The sequence below is a fragment of the Struthio camelus genome, chromosome 5 (assembly GCF_040807025.1).
Source record: "Struthio camelus isolate bStrCam1 chromosome 5, bStrCam1.hap1, whole genome shotgun sequence".
NCBI classification, from domain to species: Eukaryota; Metazoa; Chordata; class Aves; order Struthioniformes; family Struthionidae; genus Struthio; species Struthio camelus.
In genome coordinates, this window is record NC_090946.1 from 15,003,976 (window position 1) to 15,023,955 (window position 19,980).

The 19,980-nt window shown below is 37.6% G+C and overlaps 1 protein-coding gene across 1 annotated transcript; it reads left to right on the forward strand.

Moving 5' to 3' along the window:
• Window positions 1-1,709: 1,709 nt before the first annotated feature.
• On the forward strand, window positions 1,710-19,594 carry TESMIN (testis expressed metallothionein like protein). The gene is made up of 11 exons (XM_068944578.1): window positions 1,710-1,751; window positions 2,450-4,121; window positions 5,034-5,151; window positions 7,679-7,737; window positions 9,841-9,961; window positions 11,428-11,504; window positions 13,064-13,155; window positions 13,816-13,887; window positions 14,433-14,535; window positions 16,019-16,156; window positions 18,340-19,594. The coding sequence occupies exons 2-11, from the start codon at window positions 3,987-3,989 to the stop codon at window positions 18,406-18,408; spliced, it is 984 nt and encodes a 327-aa protein (XP_068800679.1). The 5' UTR covers window positions 1,710-1,751; window positions 2,450-3,986; the 3' UTR covers window positions 18,409-19,594.
• The last annotated feature ends 386 nt before the right edge of the window (window positions 19,595-19,980 follow it).

Sequence of the window (19,980 nt, forward strand, 5' to 3'; positions counted from 1 at the left end):
CTTAATACAACGCTTGATATCTTTTTCCATCTTCCCATCTCCCTTGCTACTCTTCTGGACTTGTGAAACCGTTGTTGCTAAATACAAATACATTTGATTTGTTAGGAATTAGGAGACCATTCCATTCATCTTAGCAGTGACTTCTAGATAGCTATCTTGCTGGTTAACAGGGAATGTGTTAAACTATTTTTCAGGTTCAGTAGAAAGAATGAAATAACTTGTCTTGCCTGCCTTTTTCATGAGGTACCAATCACTGCAGGAAAGCTTCGGTGAAACTGTCAACAAGCTAGTAAATAGCACCAATCTGGTCTTTACAGTGAGTATAACTTTAAGCGTGGCACTTTCAGTGCCCTCCACACAATATGAAAGACAAAGCAGTGGAGAAGTAATTGAGGACCAGAAAGTTGAAATGCCCTTTAGATATTTTTTTTTTCCTTCATCTGAAGTGAAAACTCCTTTGAAATTGCATGAAGACTGGGATTGCTTTGAGGCAATTGAAGAAGGATCTTGGGGGTGTGGTCTCTCTTTTTTTTTTTTTTTTTACTCTCCCAAGTTCACTTGTGGGTTTTTATTTTTATTGCTGCTAAAAAATAAACCTTCAAATAGCGGTATATGGTAGAGCATTTTCTCGGTGGTCTGGCTTGCTGCTTTCCTGGATGTTGCAGCCTTTGCTTTCTGAAAACATAGGCTCTTCTCTTCTATCCACACTCATTTTGGCTAACTTGTTAACTCACACGTGAGGTTGGATGCTCCCACTAAGGATGGACACCAAATGTGTAAAGCGACATTCAGTCCAAACACAAATGCTGTGTGAAGGCTTCCGAAGCCTAGAAAATACTGTGTTTTTTTGTTGTTGTTGTTGTTGCTTCTGGTGTCTGTTTTTCAAGGTTGGCAAATGTAAGATGCATCTCATGCTCTCAACTAGAAAATGTTTGCTAGAGTTGTCCAGCTGATTAATGGGACTGATTGGATCCTATTGAGATTAATGAGCTCCTACTGGAGACCTAGAATAACAGACTGGTGCCTGTTGGAAAGTGTTTGCCCAATTTTCAAGGCTGCAGACCTGGGGCGGGGGGGGGGGGGGAGGAGAAAGTGTTTCTGAAGTGTAAGGAAAGGGTGATTCATTCCCGTTTCCCCCTTTTGTTGGATGCATTGTATGATGGTGGCTCACTGCTGAATGAAATTCGTGCCTTGAAATTTGAGTTTTAGGTTTTGGTGTTTGTTGTTGTTATTTGGGGGCGTTTAGTCTACAAAACACCAGAAACCGCAGCTTGGGCCCAGAATTCAGAACCAAGTTAGGTGTCTTTTCTGCCTGGGATGCCAACGCGCTCAGGATAGCGGGTAGAATAAGCCATGGCCGACTTGAAGACAGCAACCCCTACATCCCCTTTGTAGGGGGATTTAGCGCCCGGCTTCGTATAGGACTTGCTGCCCTAAACCGTCTCCCTGCGAGGCGGGGAGGGGGGAGTACTCCCCTCCGAAAGAGACGGTACAGAGAAGCGCTGACTGCAGCAGAACTGCCACCAACTCATACTTAAAAACCCCATTTCCTCCTGTCCCTCGCGCTGACTGGAGGGGCAGCTGCGCGCGCCACCCCTCCCCCCCCTCCCCGCCCACCGAAGCTGCGGGGCTCGCGCACGCGCAGCTTCCGTTAACGGTCGTGCGCGTGCTAGCCTTCCCTTCCCCCCCCCTCCCCCTCCTCTCTCCTCACAGAAGAGCGGGAAAAAGGCGGTCGGCCGCTATGGGGGAAGGTGAAAGGCGTGAGGGAAAGGACGAGCTAGGGCATGCCCACCGCGCTGTGGAGGTGGAGGTGGGACCTGCCCCTGTCCCTTGAGGGAGGAGGGACCCGGCTGCCTGGCGTGCCCTACCCTGCGTCCACCCCGTTGACGGCTAGAGGCTGAGCCTTCGGGGGCGGCCATTTCCCGGTCCCGTCAGGGGGCTGCGGACAGCTTGAGCCTGCCCGTGTTGGCATGGTCTAAATCCAGAAATGGTAGCGAGCGGATCTTGGCCTGAGTGTTTCTAATGCCGGCATCGCAGTTTGTACAGGGTAGAGGTGGTGACGTGGGGGGAAATGGATAGGGTTTGGTTTCAAGGTGCTGCCCTACACCTAATTCGCTAACAGTGACACGCACCTAAAACGACATAACTACTGCTCTTCTAGTGCTTTATGTCAGATTTGATTGTTTTTTTCATCTCACGGCTAAGCAGCAAAATCCTGGTCTAAATCTGAGTTGTTAACGTGTTTACAAGTTACAAAGGTGGTTTTCTTACGGTGTAAGGAGCTGTTTGTTTTCTCGCTGTGGCTGTATTTTTTGAAAGCTAGACTCAGGACCCCAGCAACCTCTTCTAACTTTATACTTTTAAGTTTCGCTATTTCAGTTTAATTGGGTTATTCCTAAGTATTATGCCTATATGTTGTTTCGTTTAAGGCTGTTTCATTCGTTTCTAGATCTAAAAGCTACTCCGAAGAACATTGAACTAGAAAAGTTAGTTATCTTCAAAGAAAAAAACAGATACGAACCAGCTGAGAGTCTGTCTGTGACTATGGAGAATCAGATATTGCTTGACATAAGATCAGTTATAGATGGTGGACTTGTAACTGAAATATTTAGCCAAAATAGTCCAATTAGTTCTGAAAACTTTAATTTGGAAACTGCATTAATTAATAATCCCATTGAAGAGGGATTGTCGTCCAGTCAAGACAATCACTTATGCACCATAGCTGTGGGAGAGACTTTGTTAGATCACTTTAAGTATCCTCTTACCTTTGAAAATCAAAATACACTAGCAAAAGTTGAAATATATCCACATGGAAACAGCAGCTGTGACAATGAAGATCTTGAAAAATACAAGGAATTAAATTTTCTGGAAGAAGCTGAACATTTGCATTCACCTTATCTGCCTTCAAATGGTGTCCATTTTCTTTCTTCTGTGGTGATGCAACATAAAAATTGCAATGATCCATCTTCAAGCATTTCCTCTCTAGAAGGAGCAGTCAGTCAAAATGTCAGAATGATACCAGTAAGAGTAAACAAAATAGGATTTTCTAATGTAGCTATGTTTATTCATGATTTAAATGTGGGGAATTAGTACGTTAAAAATTTGTATGGGATCCATACCATGTTTAAAGTTATGTCATAAATTTTATACTAGAACAAATTTAGTAGTAAATATAGAAATAGATTTTTCTGTTATATTGCTAAAAATAGCATGCAGTGAATATATGGTTCTGGCTGCTTTTTTTTGTCCATTTTTTGAGACATATTTTAAAATGACTGGGTTATTATTTGGTTATTAAAAAATCTTACGGTGTCTCAAATATACTCACTTCAGTTTTGTATGTTATTATCTACATCAGCAACTATTAGGTATTTGTACAAAGTACAAATAGGGTATTACCTTTTGTTCTTATGTACCACGGGTGACACTGTCGTCTTAAAATTTAGATTCCAAATGAGTAAAAAAAGTAGTTGATTTGCAATAGTAAACCATGGCCTCTATTGTTAAATCTCCATGAGCAAAGTAGTTTTGTAAGAGAGGTTTTCTGTTGCTTATCAGATTTGAAAGTTTTTTTCGGACTATTTGAAAGTTATAGTTTCTGTGTTGGTTAAATTACTATCTAGAAAGGTATGTAGCATAAAACATTTGTGAACTGCACAGGACTAAATCCATCATCAGCGCTTAATGCAGGCTATTCATATTTAGGATATTTCTGTGTGCTTGCTTTTTTTTTCCTTTTAGCGGCAGAGTGTCTGAAGAAATCCCCAAGTTTTGCTTTTGTACTGTGGCTGCTTCTAGGGGGCACCTGTCCTCTGAGAAGCTATCTTGAAATGATTGAACTCCCACTTCACATTATTTCCATGTAGTTTGACAAACTTTGCTGTTCAGAGTCAAAAATCAAAAGCACTAAAAAAAACCCCCAAACTGTCAGAAAGGACTGGGCTGGGAACGGGCTCTGAGGTTGCCCTGCGGCCCCCCAGGAGCCTATGGTGACCCCAGCGGAAGCCAGGCAGCAGCTGCGGGGCTGGCAGCGCAGGAAACCTCCCATCGAAGAAATTAAAAAAATAAAAACCTCGGCGCCACCAAACCCACTGGATTTCCCAGTGCCACTTCATCTCGAGGTACTTGAAGTCCACCGTGACAGTTATCTTATGTGATTTAGCTTCCTTTCTGATTTGAGATGACAGTTTTGGTTTAAAAGCATCTCTGCTTCAGAAGGTTGTTTACACACATGTCCAATATAATCAGTCCTTTAATAATCTAGATCTCCAATCTTTTGAACCATTAATGAGATTCGAAAGGCTGGTGGAAACCTCTAGAAAATAAAGATGTGATTAAGGCATAGCAGTTGATTTCTTCAAAGTCAAGCTGAAGATAATGAGAATTTGTTAGGCTCCACTATTCTGTACAAGGGACTAAAAATGAGACTTGGAAAAAATCTTTCTGACCAGTTGTCTTCCTAGCGTCCTTGCAGTCTGTCACATTGAATCTACGTGTTTCCTGAGTCTGCCCTGTTTCCTGAAGGTCTTAGAACAAAATTACAGTAAGGTTATGGATACTTTTCCTGAAATAAAGAAAGCTAATTGGCTGTTTATATGCTGCTTGCTTACCCTCCTAAACTGCTATCTATATTAAGAAGAGGAAGCAGAGCACATACAGATAGAGAGCAAATTGTCTAGTTCGAATAACCTCAATTGTAATTTAACACTACAAAATTGTTAGTTTGTTTTTGTTCCATTTTCTTTTCACGGCTTTTGTATTTGAAAGTACAAACGTAGATTTTAAGTACAGTGCTATTATAAATGTATTAGAGCCAAACCATAACTATAAGGTGAACAGAACAGTCATATCCAGCAGTATCAGCTAGTGTTGGATAGGCTGCAACATGTACATGCCTAATTACACCCTGAAAATATAAGTAACTTCCAGTTTTCAAAGTCACTGTAAGTCATTTTTTTGTTTGTTTGTTTGGCTTTATAAAAATGAAACACTTATTGCATAGAAGAGTTACAAATAAAACATTCTGTTTTCAGGTGTTCAGATCATTAATTCCTCCAGTTGCAGGTGAGAATAACTGTATTTGTTATGATCAATTCAAAGAAATCCATAGCAGTTCTGTGCAGTCACAACACTTGCCAGATTGCTTAAATGGTAAGTGCCCAGAGTGGGTGAGTGGGATTTGGGGGAGGAGGGGGGGGGAAGGGGGCGCTCCTCTTATAAGCTTAAAGAAAGATATAAATAGATCCATACAGTAATTTCTGGAGATACGAAATTGCAGCATAAGCCTTTACTTATCTGGTATGTTAGTATAGCTAAGAGGATTTGGAAGTAGGTCATTGCTTGGTTGTATGTGTTTATGTTGCTTCAGCCAGTCTCACTTTTGATTTTTCCCCTCCTCCCATACCTCTTTCCCGTTCCTTCGTGGACTCTGAAGCAAGTATTCCTCCCTGCAGTGCAATTTTTCTTTTGAATTGAGAGGAACAAAGTTTTTATTTCATTTTGAGGACTGACCACAGATGATGAAATTTAGACAGATTGCCCCCATGCTGCTGCTGATGTTAAGTTCTTGAGTAGTTGTTAGCTGCGTTCTGCTTGTAACTTTTTCACAACCCTGCTCAGGGTTAAACCGACTTCCAGATTTGGTCTTGCAAGGGGGTTTGTCCTGAAGTCTGACTGCAGCAAGAACAGTGAAGAGAGTTGCCTTCTTTTGTAATGTGGAATGCAATCTCTTAAGTCACCTGGGAGTTTTTTTTAATAAGTATTCTGCTATTTAGAAGGGTGATGCTTCAAATCTGTTCTTTCTGTGCCATGCTGTTATTGTAGAATTTGCCTTTTACTGCAGGGAAAGGTCTACAGGTCTGAAATTTACAGTATGCTATTGTAAGGTGTGATGTGGCCCATGGTGTGTGCACGTTTTTAAACTAGGTAACTGTTGCATAGCTGTTCACAACTGTAGCTGTCTGAATTTAATGGCCTATGTGGTCTTCCCATACCTTCATACCTGCTACTGATTTTGTAATTTGTGTGTTTGTATGTATGCTCATGAGTCTTCTAATTACTATTTTAAGTTTTCTCTTTGGTAAGCACTTTTTAAAAAATTGTAGAAACGTTTTGACATTAGAGACAAACATACTCTTTTTATCTACTGAGCAGTTATTGCTAGACAAGTAGTTCAAGCTTGATGTGCACCCATTCCACTCTCTGCCTGAGCTTTAATCTAGAAAGAGCTAGTTTAGCTGAGGAGAGCATTTTTTAGTCCTGGGATATTTTAAACCTTGTTGAGTCTACTGAGTTTGCTAGCATGAGGTAACACTTGTAATTGAGGATCTGTAATTTGAACATTATTACATTGGAAAAGCAACTACTACCATAAACTCATTTGGTAAGAGTTACTGAACAGCTATTAAATGGAAGTTACTTTCAGTCACTGTTCATCAGTCCAGATTTTGAAACACATCCTGTAAATATGTAAAGATGCAGCATGCTTTTTACCAGTAAGCCTTTAAACTGTTCTGCTCTTCTGATTTCTGGTTTCATGTTAAATTTGATCGTGCTATTAAAACAGGCTTTATAGAGTTCAATGTTATCAAAGTATGTTTTCCATCAGATTTTGAGCAAGAGCTTCAGTTTTTTGGAAGGAGTAATAACAAAAAGTATACACTGAAAGTGCTGCTAGGTAGAGGGTGAAAGGGAGAGATTATGGATTTGCTGCTTGGAGGTATCACCTTTGTCCTACATATCTGTTATGCTGAGCTCAGATCCATTAGAAAGCACAAGAGGTTTAGTGCATTTTGCATTTAAAGACACTAACTTCATAGGCTACTTATCTGGAACAGTGGGGTATAAAGTTTGAATAGATCACCTTTTTATTTTTTTCAATCTGTGAGCTTTTTTTTTTTCCTCCAGGCTTTTGGCAGTGATCAGTTTGTGCCTGGCTCTCCTACAGGTACAGGGAAAATCCCAAAGAAGCCTTCATCTATTATTCCTGGCCTTTATTCAAGTGCAAATTTGCCCTCACAGTGTGTAAAGAATGTCTCTTGCTTACTAGAAACCTCAGAATGAGTTGGGAAGGGAGAAAGATGTGGCTGCATACGCAAGCAAAGCTCAATCTACGTGTGTAGTGGAATCATTCTTCAGTTTCTTGAGCAACCCTGCTGATCTGGAGCTTATGGAAGGAATTGTATCCCTCTAAAGAATGATGCCTCTGAGCTCCCTTTTTGGGTACCAGCATTGTGTGTGAGCCAGGGTCAAATAGATAGTGTCTACTATCAGGTAGATGCCATCGCATCAAGCAAATGTTTGCCAGTTTCTCTTCCTGGTGTATATCTTTTTTAATACATTAAATCTCCCAGACATCCTTTGCGTGATAGCAATATACAGTCTTTACAACTGTATATATTCATCAGCCTTGCTATCATAACCTCTTTGCTAACTGAATTTTAGCAGAAAGGCACAATAAACCTTTTGAGAACATCAGACAGACCCGCGCTGAAGTCTCTTTTTCCCAGCAGTCCTGAAATGAAGTCTCTTATAACTAAGAGAATATTCAGTATTTCTTTCATAAGAATGCAATGCTATATAGTGGCATTGAAACCGCTTTTCCTCTTATTATCAAGGGGCTCCTAGAATACAACACTGACCTCTTAGTAAATAAAGTGTTCTTTATTTTATTTACTAGAATCTTCCAGTGGTGTCTGTGGCTTACCTCAGACTAGTGAGTCTATCTACGATGAAATTGTAAGTATGCATGTAAGATTTTATTATTATCATTGGAAGGATGTGTTTGTTTGTGTTTTATTTGAAAGTCTTGAATGTCTAAAACAGAATTTGTTCTAAGTGCCAGCAAGTAAAACGTTCTTTCACACACTGATCTGTTTGAAAATCTAATCTGTTCACAAAAGAGAGGGAAAAAGAAATGCTACTCCATAGACTTGGTACACTGTTACATGGTAGAGGATGGGAGATTTTTCGGCTGTTTCTATTCCTATTGGCTCAAGTCTAGTCTGCTCCTCTCTGCCAATTTCGTGTTCTGGTCTAGTTCAGACCAATTAAGGATGAGGCAGCTCCAAGATGGTTTAAGGCCACCTGAAGGCACTCACTCTTCTGGAACTTTGCCAAATACCCTTGGGCAGCTGATTAGTATCTGGGCCTCTATAATGTGCAATATACATAAAGGAACAGAGCGAAGCATGAAAATCCAATTGTAACATTAGCATTCCCTGCCTGCTTAGAGACTTTCCTTGCAACTTTAATATTCTCTGAAAAGGCTTGAATTTTTAAATATAACTTCCTAGATTTGTGAAAAACAAACTATAGAAATTCAGGTATTTCATGTCAGGGAAATTTTTCAAATTAGTGAGATACTGTAGCCAAGTTTTTCAAGGCCATCCATTCAGTGTTTTAATATGTGCAATGAAGGGTGCAAGGCTCCATGTGGAAGTGTGACACTTATGCAGAGGGCGCTATAATAAATTAATGGATCAGCAAGATGGATAGTTTTCAACAAGTGCCGTCTGAGCTGGAAGAGTGCAGTGACACTCTGTATTTGACCACCATGACAAAAGTTCATTTAGGAACAAGCTGTTACAGGTGTAAGAGAATTTGCAGTCCAGTCTCAAATAACTACTACTTTTTTAGACTACATGCCATTGATCCACAGTCAAGTTATGTAATTCAGGATTAATGCATATGTTTTATGTAATTTCCCAGGACTGTTGCCTAACTTCCCCGAGGCAGTATAGAAATCGGTTGATATTTCGTTGATGTTTGAGGGGATGAATGTCATTGTTACTATGAAGTATGTTACTGTTCACTGTTATTCTTCAGGGTTATTTTTACTTGAAATATAAGCAAAAAACGTTCTATCTGAGCACTGACAAATGAACTAACGATTCTCAATGTTACATTTGAAAACAATCTTTGCTTTAATATGCATGATTTATGTAGTTAAACTCTATGTTTATTATACTTGCATTGGAATTTAAAGTAGCTTTCAAAGTACACTTTTTAATATGTAAAACTATTTTTTTTTCAGGCTGAAGTAAGAGAGGCAGTTAGTAATGTTATGGAGAATGACCAAGATGAAGCCATTTTTCAGAGTTCAAATGTAGGCAAATCTGGCTCCAAGTTATTAGCGTTGCACAGTTTAATGGAGGAACCCAGCTGTTCACACAGAAATGATTCCAATCCTGTGGTAATTAGATCCTAAAACTGATAGCAGAATTATATGCTAAAGAAAGTTATTAATTTATTTGTAACACACTAGCAGCAAAAACTCCCACTGACTAGGTGCTGTACCAAGAATGATAAAGCAGTCCATTTGTCAGACTCAGTCTAAATTGTATCTAGTGATAGTGATATTTTGTTCACAACGTATATTATTTTCTATTTAACAGCTAGAAGCAAATACAGTAGTATGAAGATTACTTCATCCAAAGGGAAAATCTTGATTTGCAGTCATAAATAAATGAAATGAAGCATGAACAATTACAGTGGCATGTTCTGGTCAGGGAACTGAATCATAAGCCAGCATGCTACAAAACTAACTAGAATATGTTCTGCAAAACCCCATAGAGCAGTCTAGAGAACCAGGAATCCATCTCACCTTGGCTGAGGAGCGACAGTGTTATTGCTCAATAGCTACTTCCAAAAATAAATAGAAAATAAGGGTCAAAAAGCAAACATCTTAATGCATAATGATCCGTTTGTCTTAGACAGAGACTCCAGTCTGTGATTATGCCGCTTTATGAGACAGACGGTACTCTTACTAAAATCTTTGTATCTACATGCTTAGAATTACTGTTTCATAGATGAAAGCTAATCATTAGTTATTTATTCCAGGTGATATGCCAGTTGGACGGAGGTACTCAGATACTCTGTATAAACAGTTCTGGCACAAGAGAGCTGAAAAGAGTTCATCTTATTCCCCAGTATCAAGACCGACATAATTATCTTCAATCAGGTACAATGAAAATGAAAATTATCTCTAGCGTGTCAGATAGTATATCATAGATTGTTAATGTGCCATTGTGTGCGTTTATGTTCCTAAGCAACATCAGTCTGAGATGAGCCAAAGCTAGTGCCGCTGTCACCGCTTATTATTTTACTTTATAGTACCTGCAAAAGTGCTAGGCACTTCAATGAAATAAAAAGAATGATGTAATAGATATGTTTGAATTTAATACAAGCTGTTAATATACAGACTGATTTCCGTATGAAGCATGTTTAGCATATGCAGCTGACACGTCTGCATTTACCCCAAGTTACCACCATATGTCACTGTTTCTCTATAAATGAAGAGCAGCTTTGAGGACTATGGGTGTACTTTAGCCTTGGGATTCTCAATATGCAGAGTATATGTCACTGATTTTTGCGTCATTATGTGAACTTGAAATTCCATCAATTTTTAAAGAAAGTGTTTTCTGAAGTCCTCAAGTTGTTTTACCTATTTAGATGTTTAGTGGAGTAATACTTTTGCATCTGGAGAGTACTCAAGTTAAAACTGACCTACACTTATATACTGAAGTATTTCTTTTCCTAAACATAGCTTCCTCAGAAACATTATTAACATTGTTTATTTCATTATTTGTTTTTATTACTATATTTTTATTATAATGGTGCATATGGATGGCATTGTGAAAACAAGGCCCTTTACTATTAGGTACCATACAAGCACTGACTGCATCTCTGAATAGACACTCCAAATATGGAGTCTGTTTCTTAGGAAATAAGTACAGTTGTAAGATTTATCTTGTTATCTCATTAAGCCTAATGTTTGTTTATTTTCTGCACAGGCCGGGATGCTTATATAATTAAAAGCACTGCTTCACCAGGACTTATACAAAGACTCGCTGTTATGGCTATGGCTTTCTCCATGGGTTTTTAGTAATTTTTTTTCATCAGCTCAGTATCTCCGCTCTAGATGCTCTCTCAGAACCTTGGAAAGTCATTAAATAAGAATTCAGGATAAACATATTTAAATATTTCTGCCATTTCCTTATTTCATCAAAATAATTTAGGACTATGGCATTTGAATTTAGATGTACTTGATGTCACAGAGTAAAAACATCCTGTGCTCAAATTGCTAGCTGACAAATTGTCGGTGGGTTTTTCTGACAGAGTTATTTGTGTGTGGCGAGGTTTTTATTTTTGTTTTTTGCAATAGGAAAAACATTGCTTGAGAGAGAAATTCTAGGCCCTTCATTGACAATCTTTATTGTAGGAAGAGCATAAGTTTGTTTTCTAAACTAAATTGCACCAAAAAGTGCCCACAGAAGACAAACAGCCTCAGGAAATGCTTGCTTTTTAATAAAAGAAGTTGAAGCTTCCCATTTGTCTGTATGCTACATTCAAAAACTATTATGCATAGGTGAAACTTCATATACTGTGAGTAATTCTGCTGTCTTGAAATAAATACCTTCTTTTCAGACGTGGGCAACCCTGTAGCAACTGTACTTGGGCAGTTTTTGCCAGTTCCAGGTAAACTGGATTTGAATGAAAAACAGGTAAAGAAACGTTTTTCTTTAAATTGGTTAAGCACAATATAAACTCATTTTCATTTTCTTAAAATGGGTGGTTAATTCTGTGTAGGGAAGTAACAATTACGGGTATTCTCTAAAGAGTGCTTACTTAGCGTATATACTTCTAACTCTACATCCAATATACTTTGTGTATATAAAGGCTTCTGATTTCAGGGTTTTTCTGGAAATAATACCGGCATTAAAATCACAGATTTCCATGAGAAATAAATTCGTTACACTTTTGAGACCTTGAATTCAGTATTTACATAGAATATTATTTTTGGAACCATTCTAAGGCTTTTTTGGAGGGGAAAGGAAAGCGCATTGATTTTTACCAGAAGAGGAGGAATATTTTCTTCCGGTAGGATTTCTTATGCTGTCCTCTCTTGATTAAGGTTTAATGGTCATTGTTTTTACAATTTTTTTCAATTATTTTATTGCCAATGGAGTACGTAATAGAACAGTATAACAATTTATTTTAAATAATGAAAGATGAACTAATATGATACTAAGATGAACTAATAATGAAAGATGAAGTAATGAAAGAAGGCTAATAAACTTTTGAGCTGTTTGATTTTTAGTGTGCAGTCACTACTTCCAGCAGAGCTGTTAGTGTTAGTAATAATCACTGCAAATTTTTACCTGATAAGTTTTGATTTGTGTGAAATGAATATGTGATGTCAGTACTAACGTAGCAGATGGTTCATGGATAGTGGCCGCTTTCATAAAAGAGAGGAGAAAACCGCCCAGGGCTGGATGGATCAATGAACTATAGTCTTTCATCACTAAAGGTGGCATAGCTGCAAATTGGTGACTCTCCGTTCGGGAGCAAGGATATAGACAGCTTGCAATCCTTCTCTAATTTTATCCCCGTTCTATTCTTCCCTAGATTCCTTCTCTTACTTTAAATATAATCATTTTCCTCCTCTTGATTGTTAGCTGGATTCATCACCAATTCAAATAAGTATGATTTATACAATGATTCACTGCCCCCTCATTTTACCTATAAGCGCAACGTAATCTTTTCCTTTCTTCCCTCATGTCTCTCCACAGTAAGGCCATTATTAATCATAAGTCTGTCAAAGAGACCAACAGATCTACGATCTGTTCTGTTGGCTTGTGAGACGGTTCTTTTTTAAAGTTTTGCTTTGTCTTCAGCCTCTTACGTGTCATATTGCAGCTGAATGTAATATAAATCATGAAATCACATCAAATCGAGTCAATTTCAGTTAACTACTGGAATTAAAAGTAACTGAACCTAGAATTATGAGTACATTGGAAAGTGTGCCACTGCTGTGCCAGCACTGAGAGCTGTTCTTGGTTCTTTGCACTGGGAGAAGCAGGGATTCCGACATACTGAGCGGTTTCAAAGAGAAATGCGCAGAGTTTGCATGGCTCTGTGCCTTCATGAGTTTTGTCAGTATCCTTGGCAATCAAATTATTGCTGGAGCATTTTCATGGTATTGCTTTTTCTCTGCTGACTTACAGGAGTCTTTTTTTTAAAACTTAAAGTAAAAAGGTTATATGCATTTTATCTTGAACAGTTTGAAAATGGATCCTTACAATCAGTAGCTAGCGCTGCCACATACCATTCAGAATCAAATCTGCAAGGACCAATGAAAATGACTTCAGTTGGGTAAGAAGCATGAAACTTTTAGTCCACAATTACTTTTGAATTTTAAACTGGCAATGACTTCTAGACATGTTTATATTACATAGCTTTTTCGCTTTTCTAACAAACATGTAGTTCTATAAGAATGCTTTGTGTATCTGTATCAGTAGTCATGATGGCAGTTGCTGACAGTTAAGACTATGTCACATGCTTCAGTGTTTCTTAGGATCAATGCAATTGTGCTCTCCATATGGCTGAAAATCATTCAGTTTTCTAAGTTAATTGGTATGTTTCCAAATCTAACTACCATGTGTTTAGCCTGTATTTCTAATACTACTGGAACTCTTTCAGTAGTGTTTAATTGCAGGTCATTTTTAAATATGAGGAAGATGCAACCGCAATGTGAAAGGGGGGAGAGCTTGGCAGTTGCACAGCCATTGCTTGGTTTTATGATTGGGAACTGACTGCCGCAGGAGGTGACAGTTGGTGGACAGAGAGATATTGCGGGTTACTTAATCTTCTCTTTTCCTTACCCCGACCCTGGGAGTCCACACTTGTTATATACTGCTGATATTGGTGTAAAAGAAACCAGTATTTATTTTTTTCAAAAGTATAAAATAATAATTAATTTCCCTACTGGTTGTAAATTTTTTTCTAATTTTTTCTTTTTTTCAAACTATCTAGCTTACCTTTTGGCTCAGGAGATACAAAGTCTAAAAAACCTTGTAACTGCACTAAATCTCTGTGTCTGAAATTGTAAGTAAGAGTTTATCAGCATTTGATAAATGCAGTGTATAGATGACAGGACAATCATACAATAAATGTATGTTGTAAAATGAAGACTACATATGTGTCCAAAGTTACTTTTCTAATACTGAGCTAGAGATCTACAGTTGATAAAAACTAGTGTCACACCTGCTCAGAAATTAGTGCAGAGATGTAGATGAGTGCATATAGTCTAAGGTATGTAAAATAAAAAGTGAAGCTAAGCAGTATAGCTCAGAGTACATGTGGAGAAAACATATAATGTAAATGCTATATACAGAAATATCACTTCTTTGCCTCGCTGCTCCTCTCACACATTAATAATATACATACAGAGATGCGCACATGATGATTAAAATTTTAGTAATTGATGATGTGGTAAAAGTGAAAGAGAAGTCTGTGTATAGATGTAACCAAATGACAGAGGAAGGAACATTTTTCATGTGTAGAAACCAGAAATACTGCCTTGAAGTAGAATAAAATTTAATCCCAGTTAATCTTTTCATTTCTTATGTTATTTTGTATGTTCATCACAGATACTGTGACTGTTTTGCTAATGGTGATTTTTGCAACAACTGCAACTGCAATAATTGTTACAACAATTTACTTCATGAACCTGAGCGATTTAAAGCCATTAAGGTAATAAAAGCATAGTACACGTTGATATTCGCTTCATGTATGAAAAATACAGCAATACTCTTTTTTGCATTACAGTGTCTGAAATATGTTATTTTTAACCTAAATGAAGTAAAGCCAGGTGTTGCCTCTATATTATTCTTACAAAGAACAAATTTAGGGATTTTTTTCTTTCCCTTTATGGAACTTCTGCTACTTTGGATTAAAACTAGTGGTATGTTAACTGAATGGTAAGTTTTATTCTTCAAAGGAAGTGTGCAACCCCAGATTTAATTTCAGAAAATGTTTCCACTTGAAGGAAAATACATTGTGCCCTAAAATCAGACAGTAATTAAAGGGAACCAAATTATTATTATCCAAGTTATTATTCTCCCTGGACAGCTCTTCTGCAGTTATCTGTGTTGCTCTTTTCGGTTGACCCGTGCAGCAATCCAAAGGGAGTTACCATCGCAGCAACACTGAACCCTGCTCTGCTGAGAAACAGGTCCCTTCTACACTTGGAGACTGATTTATAGTAGTATAAAGAATAATATGTGGGTAATTGCTGTGTGTATATGTAAAACTGGGCAATAATTTAATCTATTAGATATATCTTACCTTATGTCGTAAGTTTTAAAGTGAAAATAAAAATACTCTTCTACTGCTTGTACTCTACAATAAGGTACCCGCTTTGGACTCCTTGTATGCGACTTCCTAGAACTCTTTTGTATCATTCACATTATCTCTGGATTGGAGAAGAAGTTGATCTAATTAGATTTAGAACTTTGCCACATCTAACCATTCAAAGCCAAAGAAGTTCTTGGTATCAACCTCCAACAACTGTTTTTCAAATCAGATGCTCCAGAGTAGTTGAGCTGATGGGGTTGATGTGGTCTAAGCGCACTCTTCACTACGCAGAGGACATCCTTTAGAGTAAAACAGATCTTGTTTCTCCCTGCGAAGAACATACTGGTTTCTCTGCCATCCATAAATATTGTACGTAGAGGACATATGGTTTTTTCAGTCTGCGTTTTAGCAAATCTTGGCATCATGATGTCTCAGGGCCTAATTAAAATCTACTGTTCCAGTGGAATATCTAATGCTGATTTCAGTAAATGGGCTTTGTATTGGGCCATTAATAAAACAAGATAGGGTTAAACCTCCTGAGATGTGCGTACCAATGTATTCAAGGGTGATTTTTTTTTTTTTTGGAGAACTTTTTATTTCTGGTGAGAGTGGCTTCAGCAGTGAGAGAAAAGCAGTCCTGAGAAAGCTGTAGATGAGGTCATTTTGGATGTTTCGTAAAAACAATGTAAGTTGCTTCCCAGTTCAGCGTTTGAGAATTCGTGCTCCCACATGCCCTGGAAGACACCTATTTCCATGTACTTCATACCACCAAGGATGAGAGTGGCAAAAGGAATTTGTTTGTTAAACATTGGATAGCAGTCGTTCAGGTGCTTAAAAACATGTCTTTCACTTTCTCTTAGTCTAATACTTTCTGTTTTAGGCCTGTCTTGATAGAAACCCAGAAGCTTTTCTGCCAAAGATTGGGAAAAGGACGCTGGGAGAAATTAAACCTCGTCATAACAAAGGATGTAATTGCAAGCGCTCAGGATGCCTTAAGAATTACTGTGAGTGCTTTGAGGTCAGTCAGGTGAATTTTGCTATCATTAGCCATGATCTTAACATGGATGGCGTTCTGCAACTATTAGTCACTAAAAATAATTACCTCTCTTTTTTCTTTGTATTGTTCACCATAAAACTTGCTGAACATAGGGAGCAGAGTCTCTTTCCTGATATGATTTTAACTCCAAGAACTGGCTGCAGTTGATCAGCTAAAATTTTCAGTATCAGGTTCTAGGAATTCTCAGCCAGTTCCTTCCTCCAGAAAAAATGAGGAATGGTTTTCTGCCAATCCTGGTAGTTTCTTTGCATCTGAGGTATTTTGTTACCTTGCAAAGAAACCTGCAAATTAAGGGGAGGAGTGATTTGCCCGTGTACAGGACAAGGGAGAAACATTCAACTCCCCAGAGAATCCTTGGAGAAAACTAACTCACTTCCTCACTGTGTTGATGTTGATGGTCTCACTCCGCAAGTTTCCAAGACCAGCACATCTAGAATACGTCCCTGAGGGTATAGCTCCAATGGATACTCATATGTATGTTTAATTTAAGATTTATACATTTTTTATTCTAAGTATTCTATATTTGCCAGGCTAAAATTATGTGTTCCTCTATTTGCAAATGCATTGGTTGCAAAAATTATGAAGAAAGTCCAGATCAAAAAAACCAGTTGAATGTGCCAAACTACATGGACCTCGGAAATAATGAAGTAAATAGCCCAGTTTTTACATCAGCATTTGAAATGTTACCAAAATCGAAGACGGACAGGTGAATATTTGGAAATGACAACGCATAACGCATCGGTCTATCTGACTTCAGTGGTTTTATTATGTAACCATTATCATATTTATCTAAGAAATAGCGATGAAAATGACAGGGAGCTTCTATAACAGATTTTCACTTCACATAATTTTTTATTTGTAGAAACAAGAGGGTACAGAACTATCTTAAGGGAAACTCTTTAGGAATATGGTATGCACAGTTCAGGGACCTATATATTAGTTCTGCTTTCAAAACAGCAGTTACCAGTTTATCACATATTTCACTCTCTCTCTCCTTTTTCTACCATATATTTTTCCTTCAGTTTCTCCTTTCTTTCATTTTTCTGTGTTTAGGTATGAATTTGTAAAAAAAAAAACCTTCCCCAAAGATATAGTTGGAAAATGATATTATTAATATAAAGTTTGAGTTGTTCAGTTAATTAGTGTGTTTACATCCCTCCTTCTCTCACCTTGTCTCCTTTTCCTTTAGTCCATCTTCTCTCAATTTTACCTGTATTGGCAATTATGGATTGTAAAATCTTTGGAGAAGGCTGCACTATCCTGGTGCTATTACACTTTCTAATACAGCTTGTAGCCCAGTCTCAATTTTTGGTTGGTATAGTCAATAGTTTAATAAATAAACGACCTGTTAATTCAAATTAATTAAAGCATCTCTGAATTGATTTCAGTGAACTTTACTCCAGGCTTTAACATTTTCAGCCTGCATACAGCATATTCATTTCATCAACCGTTACCGAGAAATGATTGTGTAAAGTCCAATTTTAAAATACTTTCTGATGATATATTTTGAAAATAGTTGAATATTTTCTGCTGCTGGTAATTTATTGATTAGGTGGATGGTGCCAAGTTATGCCCTTACTTGCTTGAATTGTGTAGCGGAATGAGTAGCATGATGTTAACCACTGGTAGTTTCAAGAGTTTATTCAAAGCAAGGCTACTTAGATGCCATTTTGGGACTCCTTGAGGGCCTAGGTGCTGTTTCTTTTATCAGCAGTAGATGAATTTACAGTTAGTACCTGCTAGGCACTGACTAAGCCTTTTTAACACATTTCCTTGCATGTGAGATGGAATCTGACTATTGCTTACGGAAGGAAGAGGCTTATTGCATCACCTTTCCATGTCTGTACCTATTGGGCAGCGCATGTGCATAGATTCATTCTGTAGTGTGAACACAATCTTCCACATGATTAATTAGAAAAATGCACGCAGTCTTCTGGCAGCAAAAATTATTCAGTTTAGAACAATGAGATTCCTACAGTTCCTGCAGGGATGTATCTTGCAGTAACAGTGCAGCTACTCTGATTCAGCTCTTTGCATTCTAATTTTTAGTTAAGAGTTTTAAATACAAACAGTAATTTGTGTTTTAAATTACTTTGTGTATTTAAAATTGAGATATTTTATACTAGTTTCTTCTTCCCTGTCAGGCAACCAGCTGTATGTATATCTTGGGAAGAAGTGAAAGCAACATGTGCTTGTCTCCTGGTGCAGGCTGAAGAGGCAGAAAAAGGAGGTTACTCTGTTTGTCTAGCTGAACGAATGATCGTGGAGGAATTTGGGAGATGTTTATCCCAGATACTACATGCATAACTTAAATCTAAAGGACTGAAAGTTGAATAATGTTCAATGTATTATAAAACTAATGGGTATTAATTTTGATATGTTCCCACAGTCTCCATAATTTTGCCACTTGATTGTCTTACTTTGATCTTTCATAGGAGTAATTTCATTGACTTCAGCTGAGTTGTTTCTGAATTATGCTGGGGTAAGTGAGATCAGAATCATACCCAGCATTTTTCAGGGTAACGCTATTAGACTAAGCTTACTATATATTTTCTACTGAAACAGGTTTTATCTATAGTTAGGGTATTCTGGGCCAATTCTTCAGTCTTTACCTAGACTCTTATTAACAGTAAATTTAACTTATAATGGCTTTATTGGATGTTTATGTGAGCAGAATTGTAGTGAAAACTGAGTAAGGACCTTAGAGTTTTGTGTCTTATTTTGGTTATTAGGTGAATTGTGGAAAAAAATTCCGTTTCCAGTGGTAGTAGGTAAATCTACTAAGTTGAGCTTTGGGCCTTCCAATATTTGGCAGTTTGTTTCTCCTGTCTGCAGATTTACTTTATTTGGAAATTAGACTTAACACAGTTTGGTATATAACGTTGAAAAAGATATTACAAAAATAATACTGATAGCCTTCTCACAAATCCCCTCCCGTAACAGTGTAAACACTGAATTTGTTAGACAGGTGATCCTCATAAAAACAGAAGGAAGCTGATCTCCTTTTTCCTCCTATTTTAAAGTGCCTGTTAAAGAATGTGACATAAAATTTTTTAGGCACATAGGATATAGGATCAGAATTTGCTGAATCCTACATTTGCAATCCAGTTTCCCTTAAAGCTCGGAATAGCTTTTGTTTAATTCTTTATTTTTCTTATGTGGGCATTTTCCCTGTGATTTTTTTTCATTCTCCCTGTTAGGATAATAGTTTTATTTTCTTTAGCTAGAGTAAGCTATTTGCTATTGTATTTTGGGAAAAAAAATAAATTTTTTTACTCAAAATGATTTGAGTGATTATAAACAAGCTAATGGTATCTGTTTTTGACGTTTTATGGTTTGTTTATAATATGGACTTAGATATTTTTAGCATTTATGCTTAAATGAATAAAGATCTTCTCCATGTCATGTTGATTCATGAAAAATTCTTGCCAGGACAGCAGGTTAGACTGCAAGCTGCTTTTAAAATTTGTGTAGTAATAAGTTGGGGGACAGAGGGGTTATGAGCTGTAACTGATATGTGGATAGATTGCATTTTATGTGTATGTTTTTAATGATTGCTACTGGGGATTGCTGAAGGTCATAAGAAAAAAATGGCTTCCTGAGGCACTTAAAAAGGGAGATGGCACCATCTGTAAGCTTCACAACTTTCTGACTGTTTCACTTCCTGAAAGCATTTCCCTTGCTTTTAGGATGAATACCTATGTAAAGGCATCATCTTAAAAGGTATTTGTCCCCAGAGAAAGTTACGGTGAGGTTCACGAGGGCTGTAGAATCAGTAGCCACTC